The sequence below is a fragment of the Mchenga conophoros genome, linkage group LG19 (assembly GCF_057382185.1).
Source record: "Mchenga conophoros isolate Kocher_MC1m ecotype Shallow Benthic linkage group LG19, M_conophoros_male_GT1.1, whole genome shotgun sequence".
NCBI classification, from domain to species: Eukaryota; Metazoa; Chordata; class Actinopteri; order Cichliformes; family Cichlidae; genus Mchenga; species Mchenga conophoros.
In genome coordinates this window covers 30773298-30799521 of record NC_140544.1, presented here as the reverse complement: position 1 = coordinate 30799521, position 26224 = coordinate 30773298, and the positions used below count along the sequence as shown (strand labels likewise).

The window sequence follows — 26224 nt, the reverse complement described above, 5'->3', positions numbered from 1 at the left end:
TGTTTCACCTCTCATGTGAGATGCTTCTTCAGTTCTAACACTAAATGGTGAAGAGTCCAGTATTACTGGTTGTAATCCGGATACTGCTCTTAATTAATAAAGAGTAAAAAAATAAAGAATACTTCAAGTGACTGATACATTAATGAAGCGCTAGGATTTTATAGAGATTTGAATGAAAGCAGATTATAAAATGATGAAATAAACTAAGGATTACATAAATAAAAATAAAATAAATAGATAAATAAATAAATAAATAAATAAATAAATAAAAGTCCTTAACAAATAGTACTTTGTTAAGGAGCTTTGTTATGAAGTTGTGCGCATCACACAGCTTCATAACTCATAAGCGAGCAAGAGAAACTTAAAGGCAACACGTCAGTTTGTTCACAGCTTTGTTCGTAGCTGTCAAACATTCGGCATCGACCACAAAAGACTTTGGAAACATCTGGATCTTGTACAGTGTCACTGTATCGAGGTACCAAGATGTCTCAGAGACAACATCACTCAAGCCAAAGGGATCACCCCAGCACTGCTCACTTAAGTGAATTTAAAGCCCTCAGAAGAGCATTTAAAAATTGTTGCAAGGAAAAACAAGACCTGGAGAACAGGATGAAACAAATGCAAGAGGAGAAAAGTGCAGAAATGATAAAAATGCAAGAAATTACAGTGATGAGAAAAAAAAATGAAGGCTTGCAAGTGATGTTTAATGAAGCTCTGGGAAGAAATACACAACTTTTAAACAAGAAGCAAGCTGGAGGTTTTACCCCAAGAGCTGCTATGCAAGATCCAAGACAAATCCTCCCAGACTTTGAAAAGAAAAATACAGAATTATGACTATTTTACAATGAAACACTGAACTGGAGGAAGAGGAACAGCAACTGGAGAAAAATTGCAGAGATATGCAGTGGAAAGTCCAAGAAATGGTGACCAAAAACACCCATTTACAAGAACTGTACAACAAAGTCCAGTGCGCAAATACTGAAATGCAGGAGAAGCAACGACAGGAGCGATCTCAGAAAAACGAGCAGTCTTTACTTGAAGAATTGCTGATGATGACAAGCCATCCATGAAAATGAACAACAAAGGAACAAGGACATGCATGAAGAAAGCAAAGAGCTGCAAGACAAGAATGATGAGAAACATTAGAAGAACTGGAGAAAAGGTTTAAGAAACTGGAGGTGCAGCATGAAGATCTGTTTAGTGACGTGACCAACCTCACAGCACAGAGCAAAGACCTGCAGGAGCTGTGCCTATAACAGAAGAAAATGCAGATTGGGTTTTTGTGGAAGAACTACTCAGCTGCTTCTTAAGTTAAGCCTGGACAAGAGTAGCCTCATCTTCTTCATTCAGGGGCAAATAAACAATAAAATATTCTAATAAATTAACTTTGCTTCAACGTCTTATTCAAATTCATGCTGTTAAGAATCATTACTGATGGAAATCACCATTTAGCAGTACTTAAGAAAGCTGAATAACTTTAACTGAGCTTGCTTTAACATGACTCCCTGAATTTAGAGTCAGGTTTGAGTTGGATAACAGACAGCAGTTTGAGAAAAACTTGTGTTCATTGGAAAATAAAATGTATGAATCGTTTCACTTCAATCATTTGCCTTCATTTCATGAATAGTTTTATGTGTTAGTGTTGACTGATCGTCGTAAGTCTTGTTGTTGCTTTCCCAAAGAGAACAAACATTAAAAAAACCCACATGAATGAAACTGGAAGACAAGTTGAAAATAGAAGGAACAAAATGATTTTCACATTTCTTTCTCTGTAAAACAAAATCAAGGAATGAACAAACACAGATGTACTTTTAGGAGGCAAAGAGGACAAATAGGCAAGAGTTTATTTTTCATGTGCGTTTATAAAGAGTGCATTTAATGTATATCACAATCTAATAACTTCAACTAGAAAAATTTGCATTTCCTGCGAAAATGCTGTGTGGATGCCTTAACGCTGAAGATGTCAGCTGAAAAAAGCTGAAAAAGTTTGAAAAAAAAAATATTGCCTTGAGCAGGATTCAAACCTGGCCCTTCTGTTCTAAAGGCAGTTACTCATTTCACTGAGCCAAACTGATTCCCACAAAGATGAGGTGGAGAGACTGACAATTGTGATGAGACGAGCAGAAGCGGCTGAGAATTGTGCTGATAAGAGGTGAAAAGGCTGAAAACTTTGCAGAAAAGAGGTGAATGAGCAGAATTCTGCTGAAAAGAGTTCAATCAGCAGAATTTCTGATGAAAAGAGTTTTTTTTCTGAAAACAGCTGAGATTTGTGCTAATAAGAGGTGAAAAGGCTGAAAACTTTGCAGAAAAGAGGTGAATCAGCAGAATTCTGCTGAAAAGAGTTTTTTTCTGAAAACAGCTGAGATTTGTGCTAATAAGAGGTGAAAAGGCTGAAGATTTTGCAGAAGAGGTGAATAAGCAAAATTTGGGCAGAAAAGAGGTTAAAATCCTGAATATTTTGCTGAAAAGAGTTCAATCAGCAGAATTTCTGGAAAAGCTTAAAATTCTAATGAAAACAGCAGAAGAGGCTGAGATTTGTAGTGATAAGAGGTGTACATGCTGAACCAATCAGAGGTAGTGCTTCTGTCTGCTTCATCAGGCTGTGTACTTGTATGTATTTCTGCCATGGACTGTTGACAAGAATCTGAGGTCCATATTAGAAAAGCTGCTAAAATCATAAAACTTTGCAGAATTGTAATAAATTAGCAATATAAATTACAGGTCTGTGATAGTGTATAAATTTGTAGTGAAAAAAAAATGTTGAACAAGGTGGGATTGAACCCACGACCTTTGGTCTGAAGATCCGTTTCATTACCAATCACGCCACCTGGAAAGGGGCCAGGCGCCTGGAAAAAAGGGTGATGAGCAGTCAGAATTAGATCGCGGTGAGAGGCGAGTTACGCTGTAAAATTTCAGGCGGAAAAAGGAAAATAATAATAATAAGAAGAAGAATAAATCCGAGAAATAGTAATAAGTGTGCCTTTTGGCATAGGCACACTTAATAAAGAGAAACAGGAACTCAAAGGGCATCCACACAATTAGAAAACTGAGAAATATAGTGATGGACTGACTTCTTTATAGGTGTGGTGGTATGGTTTGTGACTCGGCTGGAGAGGAGGGGTGGAGTAGCGGGTTTACAGTGTGGTGTCAGGGGGAGGCTTCTTGTCACAGCTGGCGAACATCATCTAATCATGCCTTCCCTATTTTAGTAGCTGCCAGGGCCGGAGACGAGAAAGAGCAGAGACTCGGAGCTGACGGAGCAAAAGCATGAGCAGCGTTAACGAGCCGTTAAGCACTGAGTGCGAGGGTGTTTGAGGACTGTAGAAGTGTCATGTGGGGAAGTGGGAGAAATTGTCAAACACGAGCATAAACAACATCTAGGTCATTTCACAATATGCCATAATAGCTTATTGTGATACTCATCTCTTAACACTCTACTGTTAATACAACATGTTAACATTAGACAGCCTTCACCTTTGATATTGTAACGACCGTGGGTTAGTGGAGCTAAACTGGCTAAACTGCTCACTAGCTAAAACGGCTAGCGGGGCGCTAGCGGCTATCGCTACACTTCACAGCAAGTGGAGAGCGCTCGTGCCTCATACACCGCACGACCCCGAGCGTCTCAGCAGCAGACTGATAATCCCCAAATGATCCAGCAGGAGGCAGTAGTGGTTCACACCAGTCATTTATTCGCCGTATTCTTTCGCACACGTAACACTGCTGACACCGAACCCCTATCACGCTCCCACCACATAGAGTCGCGGTGTCAGCCAACTATGCCTATTCACCCCCCTCCACAGAACACACATCAACTTCAATGTGGCTTACATTAACATAACACTAACACAACATGCAAATCAACACATATGAACTAGTAGAACGATAGAAAACACAGAGACAACACAATACCCAGAATGCACCTGGCTAACAACCCCAGCCAGGTCATTACACAGCCCCCTCCCAAAAAGGTTTAGTGTCCCCACAACCTTAACTGTCCACAATGTAGTCCAGCAAATGTCCGGGCCGGCGTCGAGTACGCTTCGGCCTCGACTGGGAATCCATGGCGCCCCCCTCCGGGCCGGACGTAGGGGGCGAGGAGTCCCCAGGCTGCACACCAGCCTGCGGGTTGGGGGCAAGCGGATGGTATGGCGCCAGCCGGTCCTTGTGTAGCACCACTCGCCTTCCCCGCCCCGGCATCCGGACTCTGAAGACCACCTCCGACAGCTGCTCCAGGATTTCGCCCGGGCCTTGCCAGTGGCTCATGAGCTTGGGGGTCAGCCCCCGCTTCCTCTGGGGGCAGAACACCCAGACCCGATCTCCGGCCCCCAGCATAGGACCGTGCGCACGGGTATCATACGCCCGTTTCTGGCGGGCCCCGGCTCCCTCCAATGTCCGTCTTGCCAGTTGATGCACCGTGTGCAACCGCTCCCTGAGCCGCCGGAAGTAGTCCATCTCTGGTCCACCAGCAATCTCCGGCTCAGGGGGCGCTCCGAACACCAAGTCCACCGGGGTCCGGAGCTCCCTTCCGAACATCAACGCCGCAGGAGTACACTGACTTGACTCCTGCACTGCTGTTCGATATGCCCACAAAACAAGGGGCAGGTGTTGGTCCCAGTCCCTCTGATGTTGGCTGGTCAGGATGGCCAGCTGGGTGGCCAACGTGCGGTTGAACCGCTCAACCAGACCATCGCTCTGAGGATGGAGGGGGGTGGTCCTCGTTTTTCTCACCCCCAGCCTCCGACACACTTCTCCCAGCACCTGGCTCTCAAAGTTCCTCCCTTGGTCGCTATGGAGCTCCTCCGGTACACCAAACCGCGTGAACATCTCATCCACCAGAGTCCGCGCCGTCGTCACCGCACTCTGGTCCGGCACCGCGTACACCTCTGGCCACTTTGAGAAATAATCCATCGCGACCAGGACATACCGGTTGCCGGCATCAGTCACAGGGAATGGACCCAGGATATCCACTCCGATCCGCTCCATTGGCGCCCCAACTAGGTATTGCTGCAATGGGGCATGGGAGCGCTGGCTGGGACCTTTCTGCGCCGTGCAGTCGTCACAGCAGTGGACGTGGATCTCCACGTCCTGACGACACCCCGGCCAGTAGAACCGCCGTCTCAGCCGTCGCAACGTCTTGCCATTCCCAAAATGGCCAGTACCTGCAGCCCCATGGACCCAGCGGAGGACCTCAGGCCGCAAGGCCCGGGGAACCAGGAGCTGGAGTATGTCGCCTCCCCCGTCTGGCGCTCGCCACCGCCGGTAGATTACACCGCCATGGAGCTCCAGGCTGTTCCACTGGGAGTACAGCGACTTTGTCTCGGGCCCTTGGGAAGACACGGCGGACCAGTCTGGCCGTGTCCCTGCCTCCATCCAGTCCCTCACCATCTCCAGCGCTGGATCGCTCACCTGGTGCTGCTGTAGCTCCGCCGCGGTGAAAGGTTCCTGCCCTTCACCCACACCCTCAGGTTCTGCTGCTGCCGATGTCGGACCCCGGTCCAGCTCCTCCATGCGCCTGCAGTACCGGCACTCATCCGCAGAACAGGGGCGCCTGGACAGGGCGTCAGCGTTGGCGTGTTGCCGCCCTGGTCGGTGCTGGGCCTCAAAGTCGTACTCTTGTAGTATTTCCAGCCACCGGGCCACCTGACCCTCTGGCTGGCGAAAGTTCAGCATCCAGGTTAGGCTGGCGTGGTCTGTCCTGAGCAGGAACTTAGTGCCCAGGAGGTAAGGTCGGAAGTGACGAACCGCCAGGACCACAGCCAACAGCTCACGCCGGGTAACACAGTAATTCCTCTCGGCCCGGCTGAGGCTGCAGCTGTAGTATGCCACCACTCGCTCCTCAGCCTCTCCCCTCTGGGAGAGCACCGCTCCGACCCCCACGTTGCTGGCGTCGGTGTCCAAAATGAAAGGCTGGCTGGGGTCAGGATACGCCAAGACCAGGGCACTCACAAGGGCAGTTTTCAGCTGCTCGAAAGCCGTTGCACAGCCCTCCGTCCAACCAAACCGCTGACCCTTGTTTGTCAACTGATGCAAGGGGCTAGCAACGGTGGCAAAGTCTTTTACAAACCTCCTGTAATAGGAGGCCAGCCCCAGGAAGCTTCGTAGCTCGGCGACGTTCGATGGGGTAGGCCAGTCCCCCACAGCAACCACCTTCTCGGGGTCAGTAGCCACCCCCTGTTCGCTCACCACATGTCCCAGGAACTTCACCTGGCGAGCAAGAAGGTTGCACTTGGCCGGGTTCAGCTTTAGTCCGGCCCCGCGGATGGCAGTCAGAACCTCTCGTAGGTTGGCCACGGCCTGTTCAAAGTCCTTAGCATGAGTCAGCAAGTCATCCAAATAGACCACGCAGCGGGCACGGGGAATGTCTTTGAGGACCCTTTCCATTAACCTTTCGAACGTGGCTGGTGCATTGCATAGTCCAAAAGGCATCACCTTAAACTGCCACAGTCCTTGCCCTACGGTGAATGCAGTCTTGGGCCGCGCCTCGGCAGCGAGCTCCACCTGCCAGTACCCACTGCGGAGGTCTAGCGAGCTGAACCAACTGGACCCAGCGATGTAATCCAGTGCGTCATCGATGCGAGGTAACGGGTAAGAGTCCTTGCGGGTGACCGCGTTCAGACGCCTGTAGTCCACACAAGGGCGCCACCCCCCTGTTTTCTTCCGCACCATAACCATAGGTGCGGCCCATGGACTATCCGAGGGTTCAATGACGCCATTAGCTGCCATCTCTTTTATCAGTCCCTCGGCAGCTTGGCGTTTGGCGAGGGGCAGGCGGTGGGGCCGCAGCCGGATTGGAGCAGCTGCTCCAGTGTCTATAGTGTGTTGCACCAGGCCCGTCCTTGTGCAGTCCTCTTCCCTGGCGGCGAAAGTGTCCATAAACTCTGCCAAGAGGCTCTGCAACTGCTGCTGCTGTGTCGCACTGAGGTGCACCCCACTTCGCCGCCCAAGCTCCTCTACTGCCGCGACAGTCTCAGGTGACGGGGAGACTGCCGAGCTAGGCGGCGACTCTGGCTGCGGGATGTTGGCCCTGCTTACGTCCACCCCCTGGGTCCTCTTCCGCACCCTTGCCGCCCTCGGCCCCTGGCTGTGGCATGGAGCTGCGGGGCGTAAGGGCTTTGGGGGTGCTGGTGGGGTGGGGGTCTGTCCCTGGCTACCGCGGCCCACTTGAAGCTGCACGGTCTCAGCACCAAGGTGGATGGCAACTCCCGGTACATCGACCCGTGCCCCCCAGTGGGCCAGCAAGTCCAGTCCAACAATGCACTCGTCTGTTATGTCGGCAAGCCAGAACTCATGGTTCACACTGTTCGTTCCCACCACCACCTGCAGAGTCTTTTTCCCCGGCATCACGGTCTTTTCTCCTGTGACAGTGTACAACGCTGTGTGAGTAGGGGTCCAGTCTTTTGGCAATGAGCCACCCGTCTCCGGGAGCACCCCCCTTCGCAGCAAGCAGATGGTGGACCCCGTGTCTACCAGGGCCCGGCAAGACCGTCCATCAACTATACAGTCCAGGTACAGTCCACGGGTGGACCCACAGCGGCCCACCACGGGATGAGTGTCATGGAGAGGGTTTAACGATTGGGGTGGGGGTTCCCTCACTGTCCCACCCCGTGGCCGTTTCCCGTCGGTGATGTCACTCGGCTCCGAGGGCTAGGTGCGGGACAGTTCCGGGCGAGGTGACCAGGTTCCCCGCACCGATAACAGCAGTCCGTCCGGCGCCTCCGACGTGGAACTGCCTCTGATTGGGCTCGTCTGGCCTCCTCCTCCTCATCCGACTGGGACGCGTTCATCTCTCGCTCGACCATCCTGGCCGATCGTCGGGCCCCTGGCTCGCCCCGCAGCACCTCCTCAGCCCGCTCAGCCTCCCTCAGTGCCTCCTCCAGGTCTCGGGGGGATGACAGCCGGACATGCTGTCGCAGCCTCTCCGGTGTGAGGCCCCTCAGGAAGGCGTGGAGACCCAGCTCCTCTCGTGCCGCTCCTGGGAATGTCGGGTAGCCCCGTCGGGCATAGAGGCGGACATCCGCAGCAAAGGACCCCAGGCTCTCTCCTTCGCGTCGGCGTCGGCAAGCCAGCTCCTCCCTGCTCTGTTCGGCTGGTGGTCTCTGTCCAAACCGTCTGCCGAGCGCCGTGGTCAAGGCCCGGAGGTCGCGCTGCTCCTCTGGGGGCTGGTCCAGCAGAACCTGGAGCGCTGGGCCCTCCAGTGCAAGCGCCAGGTGGGTGGCAGTCTCTTCTTGACCCCACCCGTTGTGAGTGGCAGCCAGCGTGACTTGGGCCAGATACGGCTCCAGCTGCGTCGCCCCAGTGTAGTGCTGTAGCTTAGCAGCCGTCCTGCCAGGAAGCTGTGGTGCGGCCCCAGGAATCCCCTCCCGTCGCAGGGAGAGCAGGGGGTGGCTGTTCCGGGGCGCGCTGTGGCCCTCTGGCCGCCCCAGCTCGGGTCTTCTCCGCTGGGTCTCGGCAGCCATGCTTTCCAGAAGCGAGCTGTTGTCTCGGATTGCGCGCTCTAATTCGCCTATGGTCGGCTCCATAGTGTCTGCTAGACACTCATGAATCCCACTTCTGACACCAATTGTAACGACCGTGGGTTAGTGGAGCTAAACTGGCTAAACTGCTCACTAGCTAAAACGGCTAGCGGGGCGCTAGCGGCTATCGCTACACTTCACAGCGAGTGGAGAGCGCTCGTGCCTCATACACCGCACGACCCCGAGCGTCCCCCAATATATTGGGGTATTTTTGGTATTTTGCAGTATGAATAATTGTGTGGATGCTTTAAGCATCCACACTATTGAGTTCCTTCTTGATGTTTCCGTACACTTTTCGCCGTGGATCTACTTCCACAATTTTTGTGCTATTTTCACCGTTCAAATTTTAAACTATTCTGCTATTTCTGCTAATGACGGCTATGTCTTTTGGTATTTTTCACTATTATACTTTTTAAAATATTAAGCTTTTTTCCTTTAATTTGAAATGAATGGGAAACCTGCAATTCTGCTAAAATTTGCTTGTTTTTGAAACTTAACTACTTCCTCATATTTTCACATAGAGCAACCATTCAAACTTTAAAATGTTCTCAAATTATTGGGCTATTCAGGTATAAATCAGCTTTTTCAAATCTTTTACCGTTTTACTTTTATGCCTCTTAAAGTTTTCAGTTGCAAAATTGTGATTTTTCACAAAATACATGCGTTGTTATGGTTGCTATGCTCTTGGCTTCCAGTGTGCCACTGAAGGTTTTGCAGTCTTCTCTTCATGTCCGAACAACTTCTTGCTACTTGCTCAATTTTCACTCAACTTCCACAAATTATACATCAAAACTTAGGTATTTTTGCTGGCTTTCAGGAAATGTCACCATCATTGTTGTGGGACTTATAGAATGTTTGCAAATCTCCTCAGACCAACACAAAGTCGGAAAACTCTCCATAGAAAGTCAATGGAGAGTTTGTTCAAAATCACCGCTTGATTTCTGTAATGAGAGGCATATTCGAATCGTCATATCTCCTTAACAAAACAAAGTTAAGACATGAGGCTTGTCCCAGTATATCTTCAGACACTCCTAACACTCACAATTCAAGAATTTCTTTCTCACCTATTACCGTTCTGAAATGAGTTAGACTTGTTTGAGGGTAGCAAATTCGTCCGTCGCTCAGATTTCTTCAGATTTCAAACTCTGGAAATGAACCACTTTTTTCTCTCGTCATAACTTTTTGTTGGATTTCCACAGAGACCTGAAAATTTCCATGACTGTTCACCAAATCCTGCTGTCTCTTATGGTGAAAGAATGATATCGATGCTCCAAATAGATTTAGAGTTACAAAGCGTTGTTTGAGGGCAGGTCAAGGCATTTTTTGCTTTGCTCTACTCAGTTATGGTGCATTACCAGTCAAATATCTTTAATAATTCATATTTTAATGATAAATTGTTAACACTTTAAGATTCCCCCATCTCTTCTGAACAAAACGGTGTAAGAATGACCGCTCTAGCCCCTACGGTTAGGAAATTATGGTCATTTGTTTGAGGGGAGTCATCACTATGAGAAATAGACTGTGCAATAATCCTGTGTCTCTCTGTGCTGCGTGCACCTGTTTTGGCGGGAAAAAGTACACAGCCTCTCTGATTGGTGGATTCAAATTCAGCAGCTCCCAGGCTGCTTGACTGAGCTAGAAACTTGCTTCTCTCTCCGTGTGTGTGTGGTGTGTGTGTGTGTGTGTGTGTGTGTGTGTGTGTGTGTGTGTGTGTGTGTGTGTGAGTGTGTGAGTGAGTGAGTGTGTGTGTGTGTGTGAGAGACAGAGAGAGAGAGAGAGAGAGAGAGAGAGAGCCTTTTTATGGGATGATCTCATTGTAAGATTCAAATTCAATATATTTAGACTGGTTGACTGATTTGGATCTTGTGTGTGTGTCTCTCTGTGCATGTGTGTTTCCATATGTGTCCATATTTGTGATTGTGTGGCTGTTATATATATTTTTTGCCGATTTTTTTCATTCAACAAGTATATTTGAGGGACCCTTAGGATGTTCCGCATTTTTTCAGCTGTCCATTTTGCTTTTCCAATTTTTCTGTTTAAGTTATTACTATTGCGCTAAATCATAGCATTTCTGCTGTTTTATAAGATTTGTGCTAAATATAGTATTTCTGATTAATTATAGTGTTTCTACCAAATCATAGTATAGTATTTTTGGCTTTTATAGGATTTTTATAGGATATTTATATTGCTTAATATAGTATTTCTGCTTATTATAGGATTTGTGCTTAATGTAGTATTTCTGCTAAATGTAGTATTTATGCTTAATCATAGTATTTCTATATATTTCTGCCAGGTCCCCAGGCAGCCAATCCTCTGTGAGGACTAAGGCATTCAAATTTACATATCAGGGCCTGCACGGCTTCCCAGCCAATCATATATGTGGGCTGAGGCATTCAAATTTGCATATTGGGGCCTTCGTGGCTTCTAAGCCAACAAGTCATCGATATCATATATCTCTAAAAATTCATATTTTAATGATAAATTTTCAACACTTGACGATTCCCCCATCTCTTCTGAACAAAACGTTGTAAGAATGACCGTTCTGGCCAATACAGTTAGGAAATTATGGTCATTTGTTTGAGGGGAATCCTCACTATGAGAAATAGACTACAAAAATCCTGTCTCTGTGCTGCGTGTGTGCACCTGTTTTGGCGGGAAAAAGTACACAGCCTCTGTGGATTCAAATTTAGCAGCTCCCAGGCTGCTTGACTGAAAACATGCTTCTCTCTCCCTTTGTGTGTGTGTGTGTGTGTGCATGAGAGAGAGAGAGAGAGAGAGACCCTCTTTAGGGCAGCATCTCATTGTTGGAAAAAAAATAGAATATATTCAGACTGGTTGACTGGCATAGACCCTCCGTGTGTCTCTCTCTCTGTGCATTTGTGTATACATATTTGAGTTTGTGTGTATCTGTTGGCTGTTCCTTCTTGTTTTTTAAATTTATTTTCTGCTAAGTTATTCCATTTTAGCAAAGTTCCTTTGCTTCTGCAAAGTTTTTACAATTTCTGCAACTTTTCAGCTTTTTCAGCTAGTTTTTGCAGACAGCTTCAGCTTTAAAGCATCCACACTGCATTTTCGCAGGAAATGCAAATTTTTCTAGTTGATTCTTGATATCCTCCTGTTGACATCTGAATCTCAATGAGATTAACTGAGCACAAAGATTCAGTTGATTTATATATTTTTTATTGAACTTTCATCTCCTTTTAAAAACATGTATTGCAGACATTTCTATTAATGTGAACATTAATCAGGATTAGTTTTCTTAAACATTCCTGATTATTAAGGAGTATATTTGCAGTGCTGCAGCTATTTGAAGTTCGTATACTCTGACAATGAACAGCTATGGGTAGAAGGTGGGGGAGGGCAGCTGAAATGAGCTAGGCCACCATCTGGCCTTATAATTATATGCTGGGAATAGAAAAGAGCAGATATTGTCGCACACAACACTGCTAATAATCTCCACTTGAACAGTAGACTGTTGAATCTAAGCTAATATGTCATGTCTGATATCATAATGTAAATATACAGTCAAGATTCTGCAAAATGACTGATGGATGTGTATTTGACTCAATGATATGTAAAGCAGTTTATAATGTTTGTGTAATGTGTTTAATCAATCAGTCAATCAATTACTGATATTACTGATCTCAGCCCATTATGTGTATAGAGCACGCTTCTCCACAGAATCAATTTCTTCTATTCCAGCGTCTCCACCACCACGAATGAGACCAAAGAGCTGTCAAAGGACGTCAGGGATGAGAGTGTAGAGTTGCACACGGCTGGAATGGACTATAAGAACATCAGCAGGAAGCGTGGTGACATGGTGACCATTGCTAGTGTGATTATTCGGAAACAGAAAATATAAAATGACCATCAATCACCTTCTGTCTTAAGGTGGGTCATTCCAAAACTACAAGGGAGATGCTTGTTTATTATATGAAGGGAAGTTAGACCACAGTCACCAAGACGACCACATAATGGAGTGAAATCATGGTGCACCCATAGGGTCCAATCACTCAAGAAGGTGCATCTTTAGTTTGCCAGTGAACATCTAAATGATTTAGAAAAGGCGTGGGAGAAAGTGTTTGGAGGAAGAGGGATGATGTTCTTTGGATCGCACTCATCATTTCTCTTCCTCCAAACACAGTAAAGTACAGACATGTAGATTAAAGACATGTAGATGAGAACCTCCTTCAGAAATGTTATAATGAGCTGTGAATGGGTCAGCATGGCAGTGATCCAACACATACAAAGGCAGTAAAGGAGTGTCTAAACAAGAAACATGTTAAGCTCATGGAGTGGTCAAGCCAGTCTCCACACAGCCCTGTAGAAAATCTGTGGAGGGAGCTTAAGTTTCAAACAGCAGCCAAGATACCTAAAGGATTTCTGTAAAGGGGAGTTGGCCAGAATTCCTCCTCAGATGTGTTCAAACCTCAAGACCAACTACAGGAAACGTCTTACCGCTATGCATACCAACAAGGATTTCTCCACCAAGAACTAAGTCATGTTTTGCTTGGATATTAAATACTTATTCCACTCAGTGACATCCAAATAATAGTATAACTTTTATGTAACGTGTTTTTTTGTTTCTGCATTTTTGGTTGATATTCTGCCTCTCTCCGTTACAAAGAAACTACCATAAAAATCAGAGGCTGTTCATTTCTTTTTACTGGAGCAAACTTACAAATTCAGCAGGTGATTAAATCATTTTTCTGCCATTGTAATATACCACAGTACAACAAAGAACATCATGTTCTATTTGAGAAACCACACTGAGATTTCTCATATCCAAGCTGCTGTGATTGTAGGGGATAAAATGTATTTTGAAGGCGACCCAACTCCGCGGACTTGTGGGAAATATAGTTTCAGCTCCAAAAACATGACATATGCAAATCAGCTTTGTGTTGGACCAAGTTACTTCAATTACCATAGGCCTTTGCTTTACTGCGCCTGCGCTGTAGATGTTTTCCCCGTGCATGTGTGTAGGCGAATCACGTGTGGAGAAGCGGTTGGTTGTCATGTCTCTGCCGTAGCAGAGTTCCGTGCTTGGTTTAATTATCTGCTTCCAGCTTTTGCTATACTTTCTATTTCTTTTCCCCCCTCATACCTTTTTTTAAATCGAAGAATGAGCGAAAACGATGACATCGAAGTCGACAGCGATGTATGTCTTTTTGTTTCTTCTAGAAGTAGCTAGCCAGTTTGTTAGCTACACAGTAACTCACATTCCTCTCAAAATATGCTATTTGATTGTGCTAGCTAGTTAGCGGGGGTTTCTCTGGGCTAGCACTAGGTTTTGAAGCCTGTATGGAGATAGCTGTTAGGGGGGGCGTTTGAGCTCTTAATTGCTGGCTTTCAAATGAAAGTCGCACACGGAACTGGTGAATAAGTTGGGTAGCATCGCTACGACATTTGTCGTTTATTTGGGGCAGCTCAGCAAAATAAAGAGGGCTGTTTTATGCTCTTATAACTTAAATCACTCGTTCTGGTGGACCGTATTCCTGCTGTCACGTGATCAATAAAACTTGAAATAAAACGCTGTGTTAAAACTGCAAATATGGAAAAAAAAAAACATAAATAAAACCAATCATAAACAGCAGTTAAGCTCTTCCAGGACACAAGGTCAGCTCTTCTGAGAGGTGAACTGACGGCTTGCTTGGACATAATGTTCCTTTCAGAAATATAACACGGTTCTGTCGGCTATACCACGCATGCTTTTACTATTTATTTAGTTTAGATGCTAAATGCAGCCCTTGTTTATTCGTTGCATAAAAGGGTAATCCCTTCACGTCTACCTAGATATAGTTAGCATACTTGACAGCTAGCTGGTTGAAATGTCGTGGTTGGTTGTATCTTTAGCTCTGACGTGTGATTTAAGTCAGGCTATGATGCACACACATTTAATACAGCAAACCGAGGCTCAATGAGAATACAGTACTCGATGTTCTCCTATCGTACAACTGAATTCATGTCATGTTATTGTGTTTTCTTGATTATAAGCCCGGCGATTTATTCAGTATTTCTCTGCAAGCCCTTGTTACCTGTTAAATTGTGGTTTCTTGCTAAAAATCCAGCGCTGTAGTTGCATTACAACTAACCACTCTGCCAATGTATCAGTACGCCCACTGTGCGTGCAGGTTTGAATTCCTCGTGTTGCAATAAGCAGTTGCATTTTCCCACCCCAAAGTGCGATGTGGTGTTTTAATTGAGCATGAATCTGAGAACATGACCTAAATATGGCCACATATTTCTCAGAACTATGGATTCCAACTCTAGTGTAGATCCTATTAGAGCCACCTATACATTTACTGTAAGGCTTCATAAGCTCCCATTGTGCCGTGCATCTAACGCTACTGAGCCATTAAGTTTAGAAATGCTTCCTAAAAACAGTTTTCAGCAAAGGCTCAAATTTCACATCCATATTTCAAGTGATGAGCTTTAACTTTGTGAGGCAGATTGTTTGTATTTGTCTTTTGTTTATGTTTGTTTTGATGTATATGTTTGTCTTTTGCATTTTGTGTAGTTTTACATGATGTGTTCACGAGATATTAGCAGTTTTAGTCAAATCTGCCATGTTTGAATCTACATTTTTACGTTGATATCCATTGACATGTAGTGTTGCTCTTACATAAACAAAGAAAATGAAAGTAAAATGTTCCTTCTAATCTCTGCCAGTACCTAAATTAAAAATGATCCGTTTTATACTAACTTTAATATCTGGCCTAGCAACATGTTGTAATGAGTGAGATATAGATAGATAATAATAGATTGGATTTATATAGCGCTTTTCGAGACCCTCAAAGCGCTTTACAATGCCACTATTCATTCACTCTCACATCCACACACTGGTGGAGGCAGCTACAGTTGTAGCCACAGCTGCCCTGGGGCAGACTGACAGAAGCCAGGCTGCCATATCGCGCCATCGGCCCCTCTGGCCAACACCAGTAGGTGGTAGGTGAAGCGTCTTGCCCAAGGACACAACGATCAGAACAGAGTGAGCTGGGGATCAAATCGGTAACTTTGCGGTTACAAGATGAGCTTCCCAACCCCTGAACCACGGCCGCCCAGATAGATAGATCGATACACACTCTATTGATCTCACAAGACAAAGTCCAGCGACAGGATACAGAATAGAAATAGTACAGTTAGTGAGTTAATAGTTAAAGTAAAACCCTCACTTAGTGAGAGACATCTTTTATCAAATATATACAACAGTGAGAAAAAACCCCCCTAAAAAATAAGAATGAGGTTAATTTAAAGAAGAGCAAAAAGCTACAATAATACCATACCAATATTTGAATTTACCTGATCTACATCCCGTCTGTCCAGTTCTGGGTTGTGGATGGGGGAGCTGGAGCCTATTCTAGCTGCCATAGGGCAAGAGGTGGGGTACAGACTGGCAGTCTTTTGCAGCGCCAACACAGACAGCCAGACAACCATTCGCGCTCACATTCACAGAGAAATGGGGAGAACACGCACAGGTCCTGGGTGCAAATCTAGCCGCAGCCTTTCCATATAGAGTTTGCATGTTCTCCCCATCTCTTCATTTGGAAAATTTTCACACATATTTGTAATCACTACATTTAAAAGCTAGTTATTAACCACAAACGGATCTTACATGACTCTTAGTGACTCACGAAACAAGGAACACCTTGTTTTAAGACAAAAAATTGGATTTTTTATCTATCATCCAGTCCGTGTTAAGAAAAAAAGGCAAAGGAAGAGTTGAGACTGAGTTAATGTTGAATTTTAGTTACGACTAAGATTTGCTGGTGCAACCCTGAAAGCAAACATATCGTGTCCTTGTAAATACTTCCAGCACAGGTTCCTGCTTGTGTGCATATATTGATATTAACCCAGATACACGCAATAACCGTCTAAAGATGAGGCCTTCTCTTACTGCAGTTTAAATCACTTCTGTATGGCCTGGTAAATGGCCTGTATTTATATAGCGCTTTACTAGTCCCTAAGGACCCCAAAGCGCTTTACATATCCAGTCATCCAGCCATTCACGCACACATTCACACACTGGTGATGGCAGCTACATTGTAGCCACAGCCACCCTGGGGCGCACTGACAGAGGCGAGGCTGCCCACCACCAGTAGGCAACGGGTGAAGTGTCTGTATGTTAAAGAAGCGGACGTATGTAGTTTTTTTGTAAATGACCTAAACTTTCTCTCTCCCCTTTGCAGGCAGACAAGCGAGCACATCACAATGCGCTGGAGCGTAAACGCAGGGACCACATTAAAGACAGCTTTCACAGTTTACGAGACTCTGTGCCTGCACTACAAGGGGAGAAGGTGAGGAAACTATCTATATATTGCCATAGACCATTCATATTGTGCCCCAGAATCCAGATCTATGCTCGTCATCTCTCCGTCATGCCTAGAGGAAGGAGGAAATTGTTATTTGTAGAAACAGATGCCTCGCCAAATATTAACGACGTGTCTGATAATGATTCACAAGATCATTCATCTCGTTGGTGGATTTTAACAAGCTTGTAGACACTGCTGTCAAAGCAAGCAGCTCTGTAAACTCTGGCAGCTTTGCCAAATAAATGCTGGATGAAGAGTGATGTTTCTGCTTATGCTGTCCATTTCATATTTAATACTATTCAAGTTCAAAAGGCAGTTAACGTACAGTTGTTGTGTCAACATGGAGATGAGATCATTTTCTCCTCTGTTAAGCCTGATTTGTAGTACTGTGTTGAATCCCAGCTGCTTTATCTTCGTTTGCTTTTAACTTGTACCTGCGCTGGTCTGCCATCACAAGTGAAACTGAAGCTGATAATGCTCAACCTGGAGTTAATAGATATGCAGTGCTATGCAAATCTAAAAGCCACCCCTCATTTCTTTACATTTTGCTAGGAAAATGGGAAATTCTGTCGAAACACGTGCAAACATACATGAAAGTACAGTATGTAAGTTAAAAACAGAGTCTGTACAGTTTTAATGAGCTTGAAAATCACTATGTGGTATGACGGCTTTTATTCTTCAGCACAGCCTGAACTCTCTTAGGCAGCTTTCTTATAGTAGTCTTCAGGAATAGTTCATTGAAAGCTCTTCTCTGGATGTTGGCTTTCTTTTGTTACATTTGCTGTCACGATGATCCAACACTGCTTCAATAATGTTGAGGTCCAGCCTGTGGGGAGGCCAATCCACGACCGAGTGTTGTAATTGCGTTGTTTTCTATCCTGACTGAAATGCAGGTCCAAATAATGACAGAGCCTTTACGGATTGCTGCAGCCACTCACTCTTTTACCTCAGATTAATACTGAAGATGATTTAGACCAGAAATTTCTAATTTGAATTGATCACTGCCCACTGCCACTGATTTTCAGTCTGGTTAGTAATCTGTATACTGTGTTAACACTGCATATTTCTAACAAACACAGTCGCTGTTGCTCAAGTTTGCATTGCTGCAAAGTTGTGGCATCAACATTTGTGGTCAGCCTGCGCTGTTGGTTTAATACGGTACTACAAAACAAGCGTTGACCCATCTGCCCGAGGTCGCTGACTCCTGGAATAGTTCTTGTTAACTTCTTATTTGAATCCAGATTAAATTGCAACACACTCTGAACTGTGTATAACAGATTCATGCACTTTATTGGCTGCTTTTTCACACGGGCCTCACAGAATTCTGTTAAACAGGCTTCCCGAGCACAGATTCTAGACAAAGCCACGGAGTACATCCAGTACATGAGACGAAAAAACCACACCCACCAGCAAGATATTGACGATCTAAAGAAGCAGAATGCACTGCTGGAGCAGCAGGGTAAGCGGTGCTCTTGTTAAATAAGTATCGCACATTTTTGTCACGTGGATTCAATCTCAGATGCCGTAAACAACGTTTGTTTCTATCTTTGTGTACGACTTGCAGTTCGTGCACTTGAGAAGGCCAAGGGGAACACTCAGCTCCAGACCAACTACTCTTCCGATAGCAGCTTGTACACAAACCGCAAAGGGAGCGCCGTGTCCGCTTTTGATGGTGGGTCCGACTCCAGCTCTGAATCAGAATCAGACGAGACACCAAACAGGAAGAAGCTGCGCCTGGAGCTAAGCTAGATTTGGGTGGACCCCGGCTCCTTAGACAGACTCTTTTTACCCACCAGCCCCAGCTCCTCTTGCCTGTCCGCACTGAGCCCTGCCTTCTTGCGCTAGCCCAGGAGACGAGGTGGAGATCGTGTGTGAGAGAGGTGCTATTATGTATAAAACGCTTCTACCTTCTTTTATCCTTCTGGCAAGCATCCTGTCACTCCTTTCGTGGCCCAGCAACAAAGTTAAAAATCCCCAAATTGAGGCAGCTCTGCAGATTTGAAGGACTTTATGCCTTTCAGACCTCATAATAACCATTCATATATGTGGAGATGACAAGACTTGAGTAAAGCTACAAAAATAACCTTTCCCTATTGGTTGTTTTGGTCAACCTCTCCAATCCGGTGGAGGTGTGAGACTTTTGACAAACGGTAAGGGTAGGAATACCTTACCTTTTAATAATAATAATATTAATATTTTTCCAGAAAAGAATGTGAAGTTGCTTTTGGAAAAACAAACCCTGTCTGTTATGCAAAATGCAGCCCTCCTTATTCTGTGTAGTTGGCTAAAAGTTTTGTCTTTTGAAATGTTGTGTAATCAAAGAAATCCCTCTATTTATAGTCATGCACCAAGAAGAATTTCTTACCCTTATATCTATATACCTATATAATCTGATGTCTGAACTCCCATTATGTTTGGCTTGATATTTCAAAGTTTCAGCTATTTATTTTCCTCTATTTTTAATATTTTTAAATAAATTGTGGTTAAAAAATCCCCTCATTGATATTGAATGTTGCACAATGCAGTTAAAGGCATTGTCCTTTATTTTTGTCGATGGAAGTTCCTTTTCAGTGTGTGGTATATAACACTGTATACTCTTAAATGGTGTCGTTTCTGCAAAGAAAAGCCTTCCCTTTGATTTGCCTGTGCTGGGAATGTTTCTCTTTTTTTTTGCAGAGATAAATTAGTGTGTACCTTATAAGATTTGTTTGTTCCATTCCATGGAAATTACAGGTATGTTGTACATACTGCCAACGGTTGTCTTGCAAGATAAGGCATACCTTTATTATGAAACTATAAATAAACTATTTTATCCATTTTGGATGAATTTGTGACTCCTGTGTTTTTAATGTAAAAAAAAATAGCCTGATTTTTGCACATTAGGCATCCCCAACAGCATCCTTTTTTTGGTGTTAAATGCAGGTTTAGTTAAAGAGCCAGTTAATTCAATAATCTGGCAGGTTTAATAGGATTTGAGAATCAGAATTTGCTGATGGAATTAAGGTAAATGATAAGAAGGATTTGTTGAAACTTTGGTAGAAATAAACCTTTAAATGTTCCTAGATCACAAGGACTGGATTGGCTACACACGGAGATATATGTGTTTGTCTTTTCACTCATATTTAGAGATAAAGTAGAAAATATGAGCATCGAGGAACATATAAACTTTTATTTGCGACATAAAATGACATCAATCATTGTTTAAATATTGAATTTAGACTTGGGCCAGTGTGATGTGTCCTGACGCTCCCTCTACAGGAAACAACGTTCAAAGACGCAGGTTGTGTGCTGCTTTCCAGTGCCGTAGGAAATTGCAGGCGTAACCAAGAACGACATGTAGGATGGTGAAGTACTACTGAAATATTTGAAGGTGATAGTAAAGCACACGACGAACCACAAAAATGTTAGAAAAACGTTCCAAGACATCTGACTTTGTAAAGTGCATCAAGTGGCGCTCTTTGAGTTCAGCGTGAAAGTTTCCGAGGGGCCTTGAACGCATCACCCAAGCAGAGGACAAGCAGCCAGTTTCAAGCGCCGCATCAGACAGGCATGTTTTTTCATCATCGCTTAGTTTTGGGTCATGGCTAAACAGTACGACTTCTTGTTCCGGCTGCTCATGCTCGGAGACTCGGGGGTTGGGAAGACCTGCATGTTGCGCCGGTTCACGGAAAGTGACTTTGACACTGCACACATTTCCACCATCGGTAAGCCATCCAACAGGTTTTCAGTGAAGCTTTCTCCAAAACTCATATCAGTTTTTTTCCCCACAGGTTGAACCAGTTAAACACCGGGAAATTCTTTTCCCTGGATGAATGTAGATGCAGGGTTTTAACATTCAGAGCATTTTATTTTAGCTTTCCCATTTGTTCAGAATATAAAAGTGGGCCTACTTATAGGATTAAAGGGCCTCAAGTTCAAACAGCCTCACATGGGAAAGTTTGCCTAGAAGGCTTTCTGTTGCCCACGCTAAAGCACAATGAAAGTATAAGATGGAATGTTTTTGCTTAATTAAAGGTTAGACACGTAGAAGAGGTCTGATAAATTACGTCTCTGTCACGAGCGTACTGGAAATGGGAAGGGAGACGACTATTTCTTCTGCTCTCAAATTATTTGATATGCTATCTTATATCTTTCCCCCCTTGATTGGAACTTGCGGATTGATGAGGCCATTAGTGCTTCATATCAGTACTGCCACTTTTCCTGATTGTGTCACAATGGTAGGCCCTGTTTACCTGTTAGACTGTGGAGCATAATCAGGGTCAAGTCACACCAGAAAATGCAGAGTGGAAAGGCTTTACATGGGATTTGGATATTTGGAATAGTGTCTGATGATGAAATCATTGCTAAAAGAAAATCACCAGCCGTGCCTTTAGATCTGCATCAGGCAGTGAAAGAAGCGCTGGAACAAAAGGATACCGATATGCAGGATGAATGGACAGCTTTGCATATATTACATAAACGCAGATTCTTACATGATAAAAGTGAACAATTGCAAAAAGAGGAAAGCCATCCTTAGGGCGAGACAGAAACGGGCTACAGGAGGAGCTCATTCACAGACACTGAAAACAGTGAGATTGGGATTTGATTGTTATGTAAAGTAGGTGCATTTTCAGATTCAGTAGCACCTCTTCGTTTCACTCAAACTGGGCTAGGAAGCTGCATCGCCAACAAAAATGTATTTATGGTCAATGATCATATGAAATGCCTGACAGAAAACTTTTTTATGAGCACAATGTTGGGATTGGATTACACAGAGTTTATTGATTCCACAAAGTGTGGTGGCAGCGTAACGGAAAGAAAAAAACAAAAACTGTTCAGGGTTTAATGTTAAATGTAACAGAGCCAAATATGGAAGGAAACAGAGAACAGATTCCAAGTTGTCCAATTGATCAGAATCACACGTTTCCTTTTTTTCCTGCTCTACTTCTTTCCTATTCTAACTTCAATCATGCCACTAGTGTTAAAAAATCTTATAAATATCCATCACAGGAGCCAAATGAAAGGATCTCTTCAGTCTTTTCATTAATCTTTTCTTGCAAGATATATCGATAGTAGTATAGTCGTCATAGTTGTAGTGTCATGGCTTATTGGCACATTGGACTATAACAGAAACTATTGAATTTGCCAAATGTAGTGCTGTGCATCATGGCCAAACATCTCCACCTTGGTCTGGTTTGTCCAAAAGACATTGGAGGTGTGATGGTTAGTACGATCTGGGTTCTTGCTGCCTCTTACAGCAAGAATGTCCTGTGTTCAAAGCTACTGGCTGGTTGGTCTCTCTGTTCCTGCAGGGGTTCCTTCCAGGTTCTTTGCCTCCCCCCCACAGTCCAAAAGTTTGGTGATTCCAAACTGGCCCTAGGACGGATGCTAATTTAGGCATGTAGGCGATCGTGGCTCAAGAGTTGGGAGTTCACCTTGTAATCAGAAGGTTGCCGGTTCGAGCCCCGGCTTGGACAGTCTCGGTCGTTGTGTCCTTGGGCAAGACACTTCACCCGTTGCCTACTGGTGGTGGTCAGAGGGCCCGGTGGCGCCAGTGTCCGGCAGCCTCGCCTCTGTCAGTGCGCCCCAGGGTGGCTGTGGCTACAATGTAGCTGCCATCACCAGTGTGTGGATGTGTGGATGACTGGATGTGTAAAGCGCTTTGGGGTCCTTAGGGACTAGTAAAGCGCTATACAAATACAGACCATTTACCATTTAGGGTCTGAGATGTAGCTCTAGGGTTGTTGGTTTTTTTTTTGGTTTTTTTTTGCCATTTTCTGCCACTGAACTTGGGTTAAACTTACTGTGATGTCTACTTCTGGGATATGCGACAGATCAGCAAACCTTTCATAACTTCTGGCTTTATAGATGTGATGACACTTGTTGATGATCAGTTAAGTACATCTGAGTACACTTCCTCACAGGACTGCAGAGAGTCTTTAACATGACTGTACATAGTGTAGGATCAGAAATGTTTGTCTTTGAGTGGATTTTGGCTTTGCTAGCATGATGAAAACTAAATAAGAAGTAGATTAAAAGAACTAGTTGAATAGAAACCAGCAAAGTTATGTTGCAAACCTTTATTCTGTCTCCTAGCACAGAAATCCCTCAGTGTCGTTTACACCTGTTTAGATAACTGTATCTCCGAGGAATCCTCAATGAACCTCAGGGACATTTGTTGGCAGTTTGTGATTGTATTTTTGGAGGTTGCATCCCAGCTTACATCTGTATTTGCATTTTCTTTGTTTTGGTCAGGAATTGATTTTAAGATGAAAACACTGGAGGTAGATGGAACCAAGGTGCGAGTACAGATATGGTAAGTGACATTTTTCTTTCATTGCATTCACACTTGCTGCCATGGGTGATTCCCTTTTGCTGATATGTGTTTGGTCCTCCATGCAGGGACACAGCTGGTCAGGAGCGCTATCAGACCATCACCAAACAGTACTACAGGAGGGCGCAAGTATGAGCAGCCAAGAGTAAACTTAGATTTCTGTAACGCAGCTTTGATTCCTTAGTCCTCTTTCCACTTTTTATGCAGGGTGTCATCTTTGTCTACGACGTCACAGACAAGCTGTCCTTTAAGCACATAGCCAAGTGGGTCAGTGATGTGGATGAAGTAAGGCAATAAGCACTCTGTTCGCTGCCCTTCGCAGCTGTCCAGTATTTGTGTTCTGGCTGACTGAACTTTAGCTGCTTGCTAAACAATCAGTGGCTTAGAGTGACTGACAGGATGATGAAGTCCACTATCCCTGTGCTTGACTTCAGTTTTTGTTGTTTTCTTCTAGTATACTACCCAAAAAATGGAGACCATATTGGTAGGAAACAAATGTGATGATTCACTCAGGAGGGAAGTGTCAAAGAACCAAGGAACCAAGGTTTGATTGAGCCTTATTTTCCGCTGTGCTTTAATTAGTATATTATTGATTTTAATTTGGAGATTGTGTTTTAAGTACTCAACATCATAATATACAGACTCCCATATTGTAAGTCAGTCTCCTGGTGGCCTCCAGTTTCTTCCATTAAACTTCCTTAAACTTGATGATGATTACTGTAATACCTGCGCTGGAAAGCTTTGTGTGTTTCATAAATGTCACTTAAGCTGCCAGATCAGCTCGAAACACAGTCTACACAAACAATCCACACACTGCATACAAATTCAACCTGTCTGTCGGGCAACTTGGCAGCTCGATTCGAGAAGTGTGCGCACAACTATCTCTGTGCTGGCAGGCTCTTAGTTGTTTCTATTGCTCAGACAGCCTCAGGCCTTTTTACCACAAAGACACGGTGAAGACTTGAAAACACTCCCAAATAAAATCCGGACGGTTGTACAGATCATGTGTGTGATGAGTAGTTGTTCATGTTGTAGAAACACCAATATGAACTCTTTCTGACCCTGTTAAATTAGACGATGAATTACAGCCAAATGTCATTCATCAGAATGAACGTTCCTCCGAGCTCTTCACACAGACCAGGACCATCTAGATACTAAATACTACAAAATATTCAGTTATACTAGACTCAGTCGCTGCTCTCATGTTGGGAATAATGTTGACTTTATTTTTGAGGTTTTAAAAAAACACTTTTGCATATTTGAGAAGAACTTTTATTGAGAAAATATGCAATATGGTTCTGGCATAACTTATTTCAGGGAGAAAAGGCTTTTAGAGGCACTACTATCAAAGTCCCAGCTTCCAAAAACTAATGGCTGATACCAGCATGTCTCTTAAAATAGAATACTGTTCAACTGGTTAGGCTGAGACAGACAAACGCTTCCTCCCACGTTTAAAACATTTAGTGAAATCTTTTTAAAAATCATATCGCTAAATAAGATAAACCTTTTATAAACCTCTTACTGCATGTTATAATATTAACACAGCACACAGCAAAGCCTGAAGGATACACCTACATCCATGCAAGTGCATAATATGTATAAATCTTCACACTGTTGACACCCTGTGCTGTTTAATCAGTATTATTGTGCCAGAGTATCGCCTTTGCATTTAATTGATTTTTTAAAATTATATTTATATAGTTTTGGAGAAAAAAGGTATAAAATAGTTTTATTATTTCTAAAAATATGCGCTTCAATTGTCTGTAGTTAGCAGGATCCTATGGGATGGAGTTCTTTGAAACCAGTGCCTCCAAGAATATCAACATCAGTGAGGTAGTGGATTTTCTTGGCAACATTTTTTTCTGGGTAATTCCCCGCCGCATTCTTTTGTTTTCTTTCTTCCTTCTTCCTCCAGTCATTCGAACGTCTGACAGAACTCGTGCTACAGGCTCACAAGAGGGACGTGGACAACCTGTTGGGATCTCTGGACAGCTATCTGGATAAGGCAGGTCTGGAGGAAGACAAAGAGAGCACAGTCCCTCACCTTCCTCAGAGGAGCTGCGCCTGTTAGAAACAAGATGGCCATCATGGTGCCACAGCTTATAGTTGAAGGCGCTCTGACTTGATTCGGTCCCCCTCTGCCCTCTTTGTGGATGCTGTGACTTGTTGGCCCAGGGGTTTAATGAATGGGTTTCACTTTTTGCAAGTTTTTTTTTTTTTTATCACACTGTGTTAAATGCATTTAGAAGCAGCTACCAGCAGAGGGCCAATTTTGTTCCATGATCGCTGAATCTTAAAGCTGCTGAGGTTCCCGGAGAACACGGTTTTGTGTAATAAAACTATCCATACCCACAATTTCCTCCTTTAAAATACAGGTTTGCACCGAGCAGCTGCTTCGTCACTTGTTCTTCATATTTTGTTAATATATTTTTTTTTTTAAAATTGAATAATTTGGTTGGTGCTGTAGATGAATTGTGGATTCAAATCAACAATCGTTTATTTGAGGAGGGCGGAGGAAGAGGATGGAGGCAATGACGAAGAAGCCGGAGGACAGAGCTGAATTATTTACACCTCGAAATTCAAACCCAGCAGGGGTGGAGTTATTTACATAATTTACTATCCTCCTTTGACGGAGACTCTGTCGTGCCATGTTCGAAGACCTTGAATGCTTGCTCATGCATTATCATCACAAATGTGTGCATTTGCGTTACAAATGTGATTGGCATTGTGTGCTAAAGGAGTGTTACCGCTCTTTGAAGTAATGTACTCAGGCTCTGCCAAGTTGCCACTTGTATGTAATTTTTTTTTAAATGATATGTGCAGGTTGTTACAAAAAAAATAACAAAACCACTGTACGGGTTAATAAATTAAAGTTTTCATATTAAAGCTAATGAGATGTGTCGGGACCTTGCTGAGTCATTACATTAGAATGCAAGGAGTGAAGTCCTGAAAGAGTTCAGACAGATTCATTCATTTTTAATCACCCTCCGTGAAAGACGGGGGATCATGTTAAATTTTTGATGACAGAGAAAACTGATACATGTTACAGAGATGCCGTAAAGTAGGAAGTACGTGCAAGTTTTATC

The 26224-nt window shown here is 44.1% G+C and overlaps 2 protein-coding genes across 4 annotated transcripts; both read left to right on the top strand.

Moving 5' to 3' along the window:
- The first annotated feature begins 13496 nt into the window (after positions 1-13496).
- On the top strand, positions 13497-19652 carry LOC146552635 (protein max-like). 2 transcript variants are annotated; one of them, XM_085257448.1, is made up of 4 exons: positions 13497-13674; positions 16703-16810; positions 18161-18284; positions 18390-19652. In XM_085257448.1, exons 1-4 carry the CDS (start codon positions 13639-13641, stop codon positions 18572-18574), a joined length of 453 nt encoding a protein of 150 aa, XP_085113574.1. In that variant the 5' UTR covers positions 13497-13638; the 3' UTR covers positions 18575-19652. The 2 variants fall into 2 exon arrangements, with proteins under 2 accessions (XP_085113574.1, XP_085113573.1); XM_085257447.1 differs by having other exon boundaries at positions 18146-18284.
- A 345-nt stretch (positions 19653-19997) lies between these two features.
- Positions 19998-26126, top strand: LOC146552634 (ras-related protein Rab-15-like). 2 transcript variants are annotated; one of them, XM_085258312.1, is made up of 7 exons: positions 20016-20529; positions 23060-23120; positions 23207-23267; positions 23346-23423; positions 23593-23682; positions 24906-24971; positions 25054-26121. In XM_085258312.1, the coding sequence occupies exons 1-7, from the start codon at positions 20406-20408 to the stop codon at positions 25207-25209; spliced, it is 636 nt and encodes a 211-aa protein (XP_085114438.1). In that variant the 5' UTR covers positions 20016-20405; the 3' UTR covers positions 25210-26121. The 2 variants fall into 2 exon arrangements, with proteins under 2 accessions (XP_085114439.1, XP_085114438.1); XM_085258313.1 differs by lacking the exon at positions 24906-24971 and having other exon boundaries at positions 19998-20529; positions 25054-26126.
- Positions 26127-26224: the final 98 nt, after the last annotated feature.

Coding starts and splice junctions, on each gene's coding strand:
- LOC146552635 (XM_085257447.1), top strand. CDS start 13,639: ATGAGCGAAAACGATGACATCGAAGTCGACAGCGAT. Junction 13,675..16,702: donor ACATCGAAGTCGACAGCGAT/GTATGTCTTTTT, acceptor TCCCCTTTGCAG/GCAGACAAGCGAGCACATCA. Junction 16,811..18,145: donor CTGCACTACAAGGGGAGAAG/GTGAGGAAACTA, acceptor CGGGCCTCACAG/AATTCTGTTAAACAGGCTTC.
- LOC146552634 (XM_085258312.1), top strand. CDS start 20,406: ATGGCTAAACAGTACGACTTCTTGTTCCGGCTGCTCATGCTCGGAGAC. Junction 23,268..23,345: donor AGTACTACAGGAGGGCGCAA/GTATGAGCAGCC, acceptor CTTTTTATGCAG/GGTGTCATCTTTGTCTACGA. Junction 24,972..25,053: donor AGAATATCAACATCAGTGAG/GTAGTGGATTTT, acceptor TTCTTCCTCCAG/TCATTCGAACGTCTGACAGA.